The sequence below is a fragment of the Corvus hawaiiensis genome, chromosome 8, assembly GCF_020740725.1.
Source record: "Corvus hawaiiensis isolate bCorHaw1 chromosome 8, bCorHaw1.pri.cur, whole genome shotgun sequence".
In the NCBI taxonomy this organism is placed as follows: Eukaryota; Metazoa; Chordata; class Aves; order Passeriformes; family Corvidae; genus Corvus; species Corvus hawaiiensis.
The window spans coordinates 949,263-961,417 of NC_063220.1; the positions used below are offsets into that span (position 1 = coordinate 949,263).

Below are 12,155 nucleotides of genomic sequence, written 5' to 3' on the forward strand. Positions count from 1 at the left end.
TTACACTGTGCTGCTAGGAAGAGGGTAGATTACTTTGATTTTTATTAGTAAGAAACCAAAAAAAACTTCAATGAATACTCTCAGTTTTTAAACTAATGCAAGTTTATCACCAGTTTGGGATTGCAAACAATTTCTGTGCAATGCCTGAAATACCTGTCCCTCACAACTGGGCTGAGCCCTCATGTCAGGCCAACCCACAGGCTGAAAACCAAACACAAAGTTGAAGCTGTCTGAGCAGCAAGCGTGACTTCGTACCCAAATCATCGCCTTTGTTAGTCTGTGCAGGAGACGGGTCACTGTCTCTGGCTTAAAAGGAATTAATCAATACATGATTGGTCTGTGACATGCAAGTAAATAAGATTAGAGTGAGTCCCAGCTGTGCAGAGGATCGCAGTGTAACAAATCGATAACCTTGCAAAGACTTCATCCAACAACAGGAAAATTTACAATTTTTCCTGATCACAGCATAGAGTGTTTCTGTCAATTACCCCGAACTTTTTGCCATCAAATTTTACATGAAAATAAAATCATTCACCCAATGACTGATGAGAGAGAATGTGTGGCTGGATCCCTGGCAGTGCCCAAGGCCAGGCTGGACATTGGGGCTGGGAGCAGCCTGGGACAGTGGAAGATGTCCCTGCCATGGCAGGGGTGGCACTGGATGGGCTTTGAGGTCCCTTCCAACCCAAACCCTTCTGGGATTCTGTGATTCCATGATTCTGTGATCCCCACGTCCCTCCTGGGCCAGGCAGCCCTTGTAATGTGACCACAGTGCTGAGCCTCCCGTTCCTCCCACACCCAGATTAGTACTGACGGGGGACAGGAGCACATTCCTGGGAGGGAGACCTTGCTGTACCTTCCCGAGGAGCGGCCCCGTATTCCGTGCCCGGAGGAGGGGAGGCTGGTGGGCAGCAGAGAGCAGCAGAGCACTGCAGGATGAGCAGGGAGCGGGGCACAGCGGGAATGAACACACCGACACGAGGAGCCTGCTCCTCGGACAGTCAGCCAGATACAGTAGGTGTTTTGTTCTGCCCCGGAACGTTCTTCCCTAAGTTCCTTTGTAGAACAGAATTGGTTTTTAATGATCCAAACAAAATACAATTTTCTCTGCAGATTTTCTCTGCTTGGGCACAAGGGAAGATAATTTAGACACTCCATGCTTGGAGGGGCAGATCTCTGAGAGGATCTATGCACATGATCGCTCACTGTGCCTGCCCACCTGCGAGCAGAACGTCTGAGCCCACCTGTGAGGCTGCCAGGGCCTCTGCCCCAGGAGCCTGGAGAGTTGCCCTGAGGTTATACAGGGACAAATCCTTCCCTGCCAGGGTGGGCAGGCCCTGGCACAGGGTGCCCAGAGAAGCCGTGGCTGCCCCTGGATCCCTGGAAGTGTCCAAGGCCAGGCTGGACAGGCCCTGGCACAGGGTGCCCAGAGAAGCCGTGGCTGCCCCTGGATCCCTGGAAGTGTCCAAGGCCAGGCTGGACATTGGGGCTTGGAGCAACTAACATGGTGCTTACGGCCCCTTCCAGCCCAAACCAGTCTGGGATTCTATGGAAAGGAAGAGTAAGGTCCCACTTACAGCTCTCTGTTACAGAATCCCAGAATAGCTGGGGTTGGAAGGGACCTCTGGAGATCACCCAGTTCAGGGCGCTGCCCAGGCAGGGTCACCTGGAGCAGGTGACACAGGAACGTGTCCAGGAGGGTTTGGGATGTCTCTGGAGAGGGAGACTCCAGCCCCTCCCTGGGCAGCTGTTCCAGGGCTCTGCCCCTCCATGGAAAGAACTTCTTCCTATTGAAGTGAAATTTCTTGTTTATGTCTGGCCATAAACTAAAGTCCCAGGAGGCCTAAGACTGAGGTGTGAAAAATGGTGTGTTAAGGATGACTAAAAGCTGGAGAACTGACTCTGAAAATGTCTTCATGGGCTAAACCGTTCCTCGTCTTTATCCAACAATCCGTCAGCTATGCAGAGTGCAATGCCCACATTCACAACATCCTGACCTTGTCCTTCTGGGAAGGTTATAAGGCAATATTCCTCACTATTGCAGTAACTCACGGACAATTTAATAATGTATTTCACTGGGCTTTGTGACTCGGCTGCAGAAAGGCACAAGTGAAAACAATTCCAGCCAAGACAAAAAGCCTGCATACTTTAATTAAGTTGTACTTTGGCTAAAGAAAATCAGGTTTTATGCATTTGTCTTTATAAAGTCCCAGCAGTGAATCAGTATCTGCTTTCAGATGACAACACAAGTTAAGTGGTTCCTGCTGTCGAGAGCCCTGATGGCATCAAATCAATTAAAGACCAAAAGGAGAAGATTTATTTATCATTTATTTTTTATTATTTATTAATTTTCTTGGGGGTATTCTGAGCAGGGCTGAGTTGGACTCGATGATACTTGTGGGCCCCTTCCCATTCTGTGAGTCTTATCTATTTTAAGGCCATGTACCATTCGCCGTCAGGGCTGGCTCAGCGGCCACAAGTTGTGATTTTGCAACCCGACGCGTCTCCTCCGAAATCCCCCCCGTGTCCGAGTGCCCCGTGGGACTCTGCGGCGCCGTGCGGGGCGGACAGCGGGCGGACAGCGGGAGGGCGAGGGATTCCCCGCGGGGCCATGAGGGCTGTCCCGCTGGAGCCATCCCCGCTGTCCCGCGGGGCCATGAGGGCTCTCCTGCGGGGGCCATCCCGGCTCTCCCGCGGGGGTCATCCCCGCTGTCCCCATCCCCGCTATCCCCCTGTCCCCATCCCCGCTGTCCCCATCCCCGCTATCCCCCTGTCCCCATCCCCCCTGTCCCCATCCCCGCTGTCCCGCTGTCCCCATCCCCGCTGTCCCCATCCCCGCTGTCCCCATCCCCGCTCTCCCACTGGACCCATCCCCGCTGTCCCGCTGTCCCCATCCCCGCTGTCCCGCTGTCCCCATCCCCGCTGTCCCCATCCCCGCTGTCCCCATCCCCGCTGTCCCCATCCCCGCTCTCCCACTGGACCCATCCCCGCTGTCCCGCTGTCCCCATCCCCGCTGTCCCCATCCCCGCTATCCCCCTGTCCCCGCTGTCCCCGCTCTCCCACTGGACCCATCCCCGCTGTCCCGCTGTCCCCATCCCCGCTGTCCCCATCCCCGCTGTCCCGCTGTCCCCATCCCCGCTGTCCCGCTGTCCCCATCCCCGCTGTCCCCATCCCCGCTATCCCCCTGTCCCCATCCCCGCTCTCCCACTGTCCCCATCCCCGCTGTCCCGCTGTCCCCATCCCCGCTGTCCCCATCCCCGCTGTCCCCATCCCCGCTGTCCCGCTGTCCCGCTGTCCCCGCTGTCCCGCTGTCCCCGCTGTCCCCGCTGTCCCCATCCCCGCTGTCCCGCTGTCCCGCTGTCCCCATCCCCGCTGTCCCCATCCCCGCTATCCCCCTGTCCCCATCCCCCCTGTCCCCATCCCCGCTGTCCCGCTGTCCCCATCCCCGCTGTCCCGCTGTCCCCATCCCCGCTGTCCCCATCCCCGCTGTCCCGTTTCTCCCCAGGCCCGCCCCGCCATCATGGCGGACCCGGGGGCGCTGTGAGAGCGCGCGCCCCCCGCCCCGCCCCGCCGCGCGGGCCAATGGGAGGGCGGCGCGGCGCTGACGTCACGGCGGGCGGTGCGGCGGGCGCGCGCGGGCGGTGTCGCGGTCAGTGCGTGCCCCGCCGCCCGCCCGCCATGTCGCGACAGAGCCCGCAGGAGGAGAACCTGCAGGGTAAGGCCAGCGGGGCTCGGGCTGGGGGCCGGGGGCGCGCCGCTGCCCGGGCGCTGCGGGTTGCGCCAGCGCGGGTCCCTTCTAGGTCGCGATATTCGATATTGTGGTAGGTGAGTGCGCTGCAGTGCGTGTCCATCCCCGCCTTGTCCCAGGGAGGAGGGCAGGTGGATGTGCCTGTGAGGAGGGATCGGGTCCGTCGCAGGGATCAGGTGTTACATAGCACCAAATTCGCCGGGAAAGGGAAAAATCCGAGCGCAGCCACAAATAGTGGGATTGGCACGGTGATTGTAGCGATTCATGGGGACATTCTCACTCTCTGTGGCATTCCCCGTCTTTATTTCAAGCACTGAAAGCTGTATCTTAAGGAAATGAAGCTTTCCAGTGCTGATCCAGTACTTGGTGATGCTGGTCTGTGCTCGCACCTGTGTCCTGGGCTGGGATGCCGTGTAGGATCCTCTGTCCTGAGCCCGTCCCCGTCACTCCCCTGTCCGGGCTGCATCGCCTCTCGTGGGCTGTCGCCTGTTTGTATTTCCAGCTGCGTGAAAGCACGGGTTCTTCTATCTTTAAATGATGATCACAGCCCGTTCCATGTGCTCCAGCACAGCCTTACTCTGAGGAGTGTCCAAAAGAAGAAGGAAAAAAAGGGAAAATTGTAAACTACATCTGTTGTCCTCTTGCTGCTGTAATCCCAATCCTCTCCCTGCTTTATCCTGCATTCCCAGCACTGAACCCAGTAAGATTTCAGCAGGTAAAGTTTTAACTTGAGCTCTAGTGGTTGTGATCGTTCTTTGGTAACAGCTTGAGCTTCCATAAATTTTGGGGGAAAGGGTAGGGAAGGATTTGTCTGGCTCTAAACACACTCCCTGCCACATACCAGGCACTGTCATGTGGAGGGGAAAATTCCCAGACAAACCCAAACAACAACAAACCAGCTGTGAAGGAAAAGGGTTTTTGAAGAAAAGTGTCTGTTCCAAACTCGGTGGCCTGGAATGTTTTTATCCAGCAGGTTGTGTGGTACCTTGGCTGTCCAGATGGTGGTTTCTGTATTTAGAAGGGAGATACTCGTGTTATTCATGGCCGTGAGGCAGTTTGGTTTTGTGCTGTTCCCATTTAATTTTGGAGCCCTCAGTCTCCTCCCAGGCAGGATATCTGGGATATCTTTGCTCATCTGATGTTCCTGCTTCACACTAAATCCCTGCACTGGCTTCTCCCCACCTGCATTCCTGTGATGCTGCTCCTTCAGCCATGGATGGCTGGGAAGGGACCTTGCAGACCTGCAGCTCCAGCTGTTCCTGCTGTGGCTTCATTCCCCGAGCTGTGCCCAGCGGGCAGGAACAGCCCAAGCACCACTACCTGCGTCTCTTCCTTTCCCTCCTTATTCCTTAGACATCCTTCCCCAGAATTTGGGGAGTTCCTGCTGTCCTCACTGCTCTGTTCCCTGTGCACTCCTGTGGCTGGGCCACACGTGTTCCACAGCAGGATTCCTCTGGCATTTGTGTAATTCAGGTGTTTTCTGTTCCCTGAGCTCATTTACAGGGGGCTGGAGTGCCAGGACACAGAGAATGGCTTCCCAGTGCCAGAGGGCAGGGATGGGTGGGAGATTGGGCAGGAATTGTTCCCTGGGAGGGTGGGCAGGCCCTGGCACAGGGTGCCCAGAGCAGCTGGGGCTGCCCCTGGATCCCTGGCAATGCCCAAGGCCAGGCTGGACATTGGGGCTGGGAGCAGCCTGGGACAGTGGGAGGTGTCCCTGCCATGGCAGGGGTGGCACTGGGTGGGCTTTGAGTTCCCTCCCTACCCAAACCATTCCAGGATTCTATAGGAGAGGGAACAGCTCCAGGCCCTGCAGTGAGCTGTCCCTGCCCAGGAGGGAGTTGTTATTCCCTCCCTTAGGAAAACAAAGCCCATGTGACCGTGTTAAATATACTGCGAGGAGCAAACCCATGACAGCCCTTGCCACACTCCCGCTGTTGCTTAACAGCAACACCTACAAATGGGACTGAAAAAAGGCTGAACAAGACAGTTCCTGGGCTCTGGAGCACAAAATAATTTCAATAAATGAATAATTGAACTTTGGCAGCAAAAGTCCTTGAGATTATTTTGACTGCCACCTGTGTTGAGCAATGAATTCTGAATATATCCCAACATAAAAGATCTCTATGTGCAGAGAGAAACACAATGTACTGAGCAGCTGCTTCCCAGCCCCGTGAGCCTTCCCAGCTCGCTCCCGGCTCCCTGCACTTTGCATTCCCTGCTGTTTATGAGGGAGGCAGGGCTGGCTCTGCGTCCCTGCAGTGTCATTCCAGGCAGCAGCCCCGGGGTCGTCGCTCGCATGCCCGTAGCAAACCCCTCAGGTTCCTGGGGCTCAGCTCTCCTTTCTGCCGAGCAGGGTCCTGGGTGGAACTGCACTTCAGCAGCAATGGGAGTGGCAGTGGGAGCTCTGTCTCTGCGGGGAGCCAGGAGCAGGTGCCGGCCTCCCTCTCCATCCACAACGGGGACATGGAGAAGATCCTGCTGGACGCCCAGCACGAGTCGGGCAGGAGCAGCTCCAGGGAGAGCTCGCACTGTGACAGGTGAGCAGGAGCTCTGCCGGGCACAGGGAGGGCCCTGCCAAGGTCACCACGGGGTCCCAAGGACAGCTGGATGCCCAGAGGCAAAGGTGGAAACGGTGCACGGGTGTATTTCCGTGTGTGTGCGTATTTCCATGCCTGTGTGTGTGTGCATGCACGCACACGCACGTGGGGAGTGTGTTAGAGATGTACATGTGTGTCTGCGCGTGAACACGTGTGTGCACAGACGCACAGAGGGACACTTCTCTGGCAAAGGTTGGTGTTTAAATCCACAGCAGCGCTGGGATCAGGCCTGCCCTGCAGGGAGGGAGTTACAGGGAAGCTGACTCCGGAATCCTCCTCCCATGTCATGGAGGGATTGTGCTGTGTCCCTGCCGAGGCTCCCAGCAGCTGCCCTGCCCCTGGGAATGTGTGCAGGCAGCTCCTCCTGGGGAATGAACGCTCCAGAGCCAGCTGTGGGTCAGGCCTGGCACTGGCAGCGCTGTCCTTCTGGGCACTGCTGCCTGGGACACGAGGGGCAGGGAGAGGGGCAGACAGCTTCTGGCTGAAGAGCTGTCCTGTGCCTTGTTGAGAAACCAGAGCAGGTTTCCAGGAGTGTCACACAACAGCTCAGCCCTGGGGCAGGTGGTGAGGCAGTGCCATTAATGCATTTATTGGATTTTGATGGACTGTGAGGTCTCCAGCCTAAATCGTATTTAGAAAAACCCAAACCCCAGGACTCAAACTCCACAGCGGGACGTGGAACTGCCTGGCCTGGCAGGATTCAAACCACACCCCACTTCCACTCCAGTTTGCTGCCTGTTGTGTCTGTGGAAGTGCCCGGGCCCCACCAGGAGTGTGGGCAGAGGGTTGGGAATCAGCTGTGACTGGTGTGACTGTGGTGGCTGGGCTGTGGCAGCACGGCCCCGTGCAGCCCTTGGGTCGTGGCCAGGGCACTCCGGGGCAGAGCGAGCCCAGCAGCTCCCGGGGTGGCTGCTGCTGTAGGATCTGTGTCCCGGAAAGCTTCACCCCCTTCCTTCCCTGTGCTTCTGTCTCGCTCCAGCCCTCCTCGCTCCCAGACCCCCCAGGACAGTCACAGAGCTCTGGAGGTAGAGAGCCACAGCAGTGGGGAGAAGAACAGCTTCCAGGTAAAATCCTCACCTTGCTGTGGGAGAGGGGAGCTCTGGCTCTCTGTGCTGCTGGGGAGTAGCAGGGGAAGCTGCTAAAGCAGAGACTTCCATAGCTCTCAGTAGCCCTGGCAGGGCCGGGCTGGCTGTGTCTGCTCCTGACACGTGGGGATGTTTTGGTTTGGTCTTTCCAATCTGTAACTGAGATTTCTCAGAAGGATTTCCCCTCCCCCTTTGGCTGCTGACTGGGTACATTTCCTATATCCCCCACCAATGTTTAAATGCACCTCCACCAATTTAGTAGGAATTTTAAAAGTTATTTTGACAGCAGCAAGAATTTCTAGAGTCACTTAAACATGGCAGCCAAAACCACCAAAAATACACAATTTCCAAGCCCTGCCATAGCTTTGATTCCAGGTGTTCTAACAATTAATACCAAACCTGAATGCATGCTGCTTTGGAACACTCCCTGTTCTTTCTGATTTCATTTTGTAGGTGTGTTTACCTTGCAAGGAAAGTGAATAAACACATTTGAAACGAGAGTGGGGGAAAGGACGTACATTGACCATATTTTATCAATACAGGGTTTATTGCAGGATGACAGGCTGAAATCGGAAGTCTTCAGTGTAATAAATTAGCTTTTAATATGAAAAAAATCACAAAACATTTTGAGGAAGGAAGTATTTCAAGGAAGTGAATTTTTCTGCATCTTCTCTACAACTCCTGCCAGACTCTTGAGGACCCAGCTTTAGGCTAGCTAAATATGGTACTGCAAGTTAATTATTACTGGAAATGATTATTTTTATATTGTCAGAAACACCCTTCAGCTGTTTAAAGATCATTATTTAGACTTTGAGAAGAAATAACCCCAAGTTAGAAAGCCATCAGAATTGCAGCTGCCTGGGCAGTTTTATTTCTGTCCCGTGTGTCTGTGCATCAAGAGCTGTTGGAATTCTGGGAGCAGGATCTATTTTTATCCCAAGGCCTTGGCTGCATGGAATGGAGCCGAGCTGAGCCAGGAACTCTGCCCTTACTCAGCGTTTGTGCTGTAACTGCACCAAAGCCTGGCTTGGGGGGGCTTGTTCTGTGAGCACACACCTGGCCAGGGCCACCTGCCTGCCCAGGATGGCCCAGGGACTGGAATTATTCCCTGCAGGAGCTGGACAAGGAGTCAGTGACACCTGCCAGCTCTGAGCATGGGCAGGAAATCCCTGTGCCCAGTGTCCATCAGAGCTGGGAGCTGGGGTAATGCAGGAATCCCTGTGCCCAGTGTCCATCAGAGCTGGGATAAGGCAGGAATCCCTGTGCCCAGTGTCCATCAGAGCTGGGGGCTGGGGTAATGCAGGAATCCCTGTGCCCAGTGTCCATCAGAGCTGGGAGCTGGGGTAATGCAGGAATCCCTGTGCCCAGTGTCCATCAGAGCTGGGAGCTGGGGTAATGCAGGAATCCCTGTGCCCAGTGTCCATCAGAGCTGGGATAAGGCAGGAATCCCTGTGCCCAGTGTCCATCAGAGCTGGGGGCTGGGGTAATGCAGGAATCCCTGTGCCCAGTGTCCATCAGAACTGGGATAAGGCAGGAATCCCTGTGCCCAGTGTCCATCAGAGCTGGGAGCTGGGGTAATGCAGGAATCCCTGTGCCCAGTGTCCATCAGAGCTGGGATAAGGCAGGAATCCCTGTGCCCAGTGTCCATCAGAGCTGGGAGCTGGGGTAATGCAGGAATCCCTGTGCCCAGTGTCCATCAGAGCTGGGGGCTGGGGATATTTTTGGTCTGTGCATGAGGATTAAACGCTGGGCTCTGGGATTTCACTGCCAGGGCAGTCTTGTTGTAGGCACGTATGGGATATGGGATATGGGATATGGTCTTTGCTATTCACATCCCACTCTGAAGATGGATCTCCCTGCTCCCCATCTTGATCTGGGATGTGAACACTTCCATGGAAGGGACATGGGAAAGGGTGGGAAGGTGAGAGTCAGAGCTGGCCTCGGCAGTGGTCCTGGCTGCAGAGCAGGAGCTCTGGCAGCTCTCAGCTGTCCTGGCTCCGGGTGCTGTCTGATGGTGGTGGCTCTTGGTTTCAGTCTGAGGAGGATTTCCTGGAAAGGAGGAGGGAGGTGGAGCGGCTGCTGAGGAAGAACGCGGATTGGATCTGGGATTGGTCCAGCCGGCCCGAGAACATCCCACCCAAGTGAGTGCTGGCACAGCTGCTGGGTGAGCTCTGTGCAGCTTCTCCTTCTCCAGGCCTGAACACACGCTTCCCATTTCTTCCCCAAATCCAGGGAATTCCTCTTCAAACACCCCCGGCGCACAGCCACGCTCAGCATGAGGAACACCAGTGTCATGAAGAAAGGGGGAATATTCTCTGCGGAATTCCTGAAGGTTTTCCTCCCATCCCTGCTGCTCTCTCACCTGCTGGCCATTGGACTGGGGTAAGGTTCAATTGAAAAAAAGAGCAGATTTTTTTACCTGCTTTCTTTGAGTCCTGATTCTGATTCCCAATTCCCTCTTTGCCCAAGAGAAGAGTTAACTTTTCTCCATGAAGGAGGAGAGATGGTTATTCAGGAAGTGCTTCCTGCCTGTGGTATTGCTGGATGGTGGAAGTTTCCTGATTTTCTCACTGGTTGGGAATTTCTCAGAACAATTAAGGGCCAGGGAAATGTGGAATTCTGTACACTGGAACTGTAGTCACACAACACTTGGCTCTGCTGGATGAGACCCTTAATCTCAAAATTAGGAGATCAGCAAAGGAAAAAGCTAATATTTAATAGATTTTAAAATTCCACTGAGATAGATTTAAAAATACTTAATATTATTTTAAACTATTTAATATATTTTTAAATTCCCTCCTGGGAAGGATGGGGGACATGTGACTGAGACAATTAAACACGATGGAGGTTTCCTTTCCAGCATCAGTGTGGGGGGTATGTGCTGGCCCTGGGGCTGGGGAGCAGTGCCAGAGCAGGGGCAGAATCACTGGGACTGGGCTCCAGGGCAGTTTTGTCCCTGTTTGGTTACAGCTGGCAGTGCTGCTCCTGCTGGGAATTCCAGAGGCAGCGACCTGGTAGAAACTGCAGCTCTGGCTGACCGTGTGCTCTGCCCCGCAGGATTTACATCGGGAGGCGCCTGACCACCACAGCTTCCAGCAGCACCTTCTAGAGGCACCCGGGATGGAGGAGTTGGAGCAAGGCAGACTCAGCTGGAGCGCAGGAGGTGCAGAGGAGGGGGGAGCTGGTCGTGGCGCCGTCGTGTGTGTGTCCTGTCCGTGTCCTGTTTTAGTTTAGTCTAAAAATGGGAAGGGAGACGCTGGAGCTCCTGTGTCACATAGAGCCTTCTGGATCAATCCCTGCTGGATCAATCCCTAGAGCACGTGGCAGATGCTGTAATGTCCCTTAGTGCTTTGTAGTGAAGTACCTGAGAAGTAGAGCAGCTCCATGTTTAAAGCAATCCCAGCTTTCAGCAGCCCTTGTGCTGGGCCGTGTCCATCCTGCCCGCTCCTGTTCCTGTGCCGGGGTGGGAACGTTGGCACTGCTCCTGCAGTCCCCGCAGGGAGGGATTAGCCCAAACTACGAGTGGCCTTACAGATCGATACGGGAGTTCCCAGGGGCTGCCACCGGCCCTGGGGCAGCTTTTCCTCTGGTAGTTGTTGCTTAGTTCACTTCGGTGGGAGGTGTAAAGTGTTGAGACACAGTGGGAAGAGAGATGAGCACATGGGTAAAACTCCATCCGTTTGTCCTAGTTCAGAGGTAGAATTTGGATTTAGTGCCTACTAAAAGCTGCTTTTGCCAGGACATTTATTTAACCCCTAGAAGTTACTCCAAGTTCTCTGCTGTACCTACCGCAGGCTGTCGCTTCACAGGCTTTACCTGTCCCATGTAAGTCTGCACCTGACCCCAGCCCTGGGCAGATGAACCACAGGGTGGCTTCTCCTTGGTTTTTACTCAAGCAATGCCTTTCCCTTCAGTGATTTTACCTTATTTAATGGGAAAATGAATGTTTGCCAAAATACCATGTTTTATATATTTAAATAAAAAGGTTCCTGGTGAACTCAGAGTTTCCTCATTCATTTTTCTCCAGTAACAGCGGAAAGGGGTTGATGAGGCTCTTGGCCTCCACCTGCCCCTTTCCCACTGGTCACGTCACTGACACGGAATTGAGAAGTTTCCATAGAAACAGCATCAAACAAACCTCAGCAGGCCCTGGACAACCTGCACTCACTGCTCACACACACAGGGCTGTGATGCTCCTGAGGAGCTGAAAACCATGGAATTGTTGAGGCTGGAAAAGCTGAGCCCATCAAGCCCAACCTTTCCCAGCACTGCCCAGGCCACCACTGCCCCACGTCCCCAGGTGCCACATCCACAGGGCTTTGGGATCCCTCCAGGGATGGGGACTCCACCGCTGCCCCGGGCAGCTGTGCCAGGGCTGGGCAGCCTTTCCAGGAAGGAATTTTTCTGGATTTCCAATCCAAACCCTGCCCTGAGGCTGGAGCCAAAAGCAAAGGTGGGATTAGAACCCCCCAGCGCTCCAGTGCTGCTTCCATTTCCTGTGGGACTGAGAGCAGCAAATCGCTGCTGAGCAAAGTGGGCTTTGGTTGGAGATGGGACTAAACTACGCTGTCCCTTTTTCACTGCCACTGTCCCCCAGCTCCCTCCTCCCGGCTCACGCCCCTGGGGCTGTGCTGGCTCCTGCTCAGGCACAGTGAGGGCACAGAGGTACTGAAAAGTTCCATGCTCACTCATTCCTCACTGACGTTGGTTTTAATTAGAATTTCA

General features: G+C 54.9%; 1 protein-coding gene across 1 annotated transcript; it reads left to right on the forward strand.

Annotated features, from left to right (window-relative positions):
- Window positions 1–3,618: 3,618 nt before the first annotated feature.
- On the forward strand, window positions 3,619–11,427 carry BNIP3 (BCL2 interacting protein 3). The gene is made up of 6 exons (XM_048311620.1): window positions 3,619–3,715; window positions 6,102–6,285; window positions 7,325–7,409; window positions 9,465–9,571; window positions 9,663–9,812; window positions 10,488–11,427. The coding sequence occupies exons 1-6, from the start codon at window positions 3,679–3,681 to the stop codon at window positions 10,537–10,539; spliced, it is 615 nt and encodes a 204-aa protein (XP_048167577.1). The 5' UTR covers window positions 3,619–3,678; the 3' UTR covers window positions 10,540–11,427.
- The last annotated feature ends 728 nt before the right edge of the window (window positions 11,428–12,155 follow it).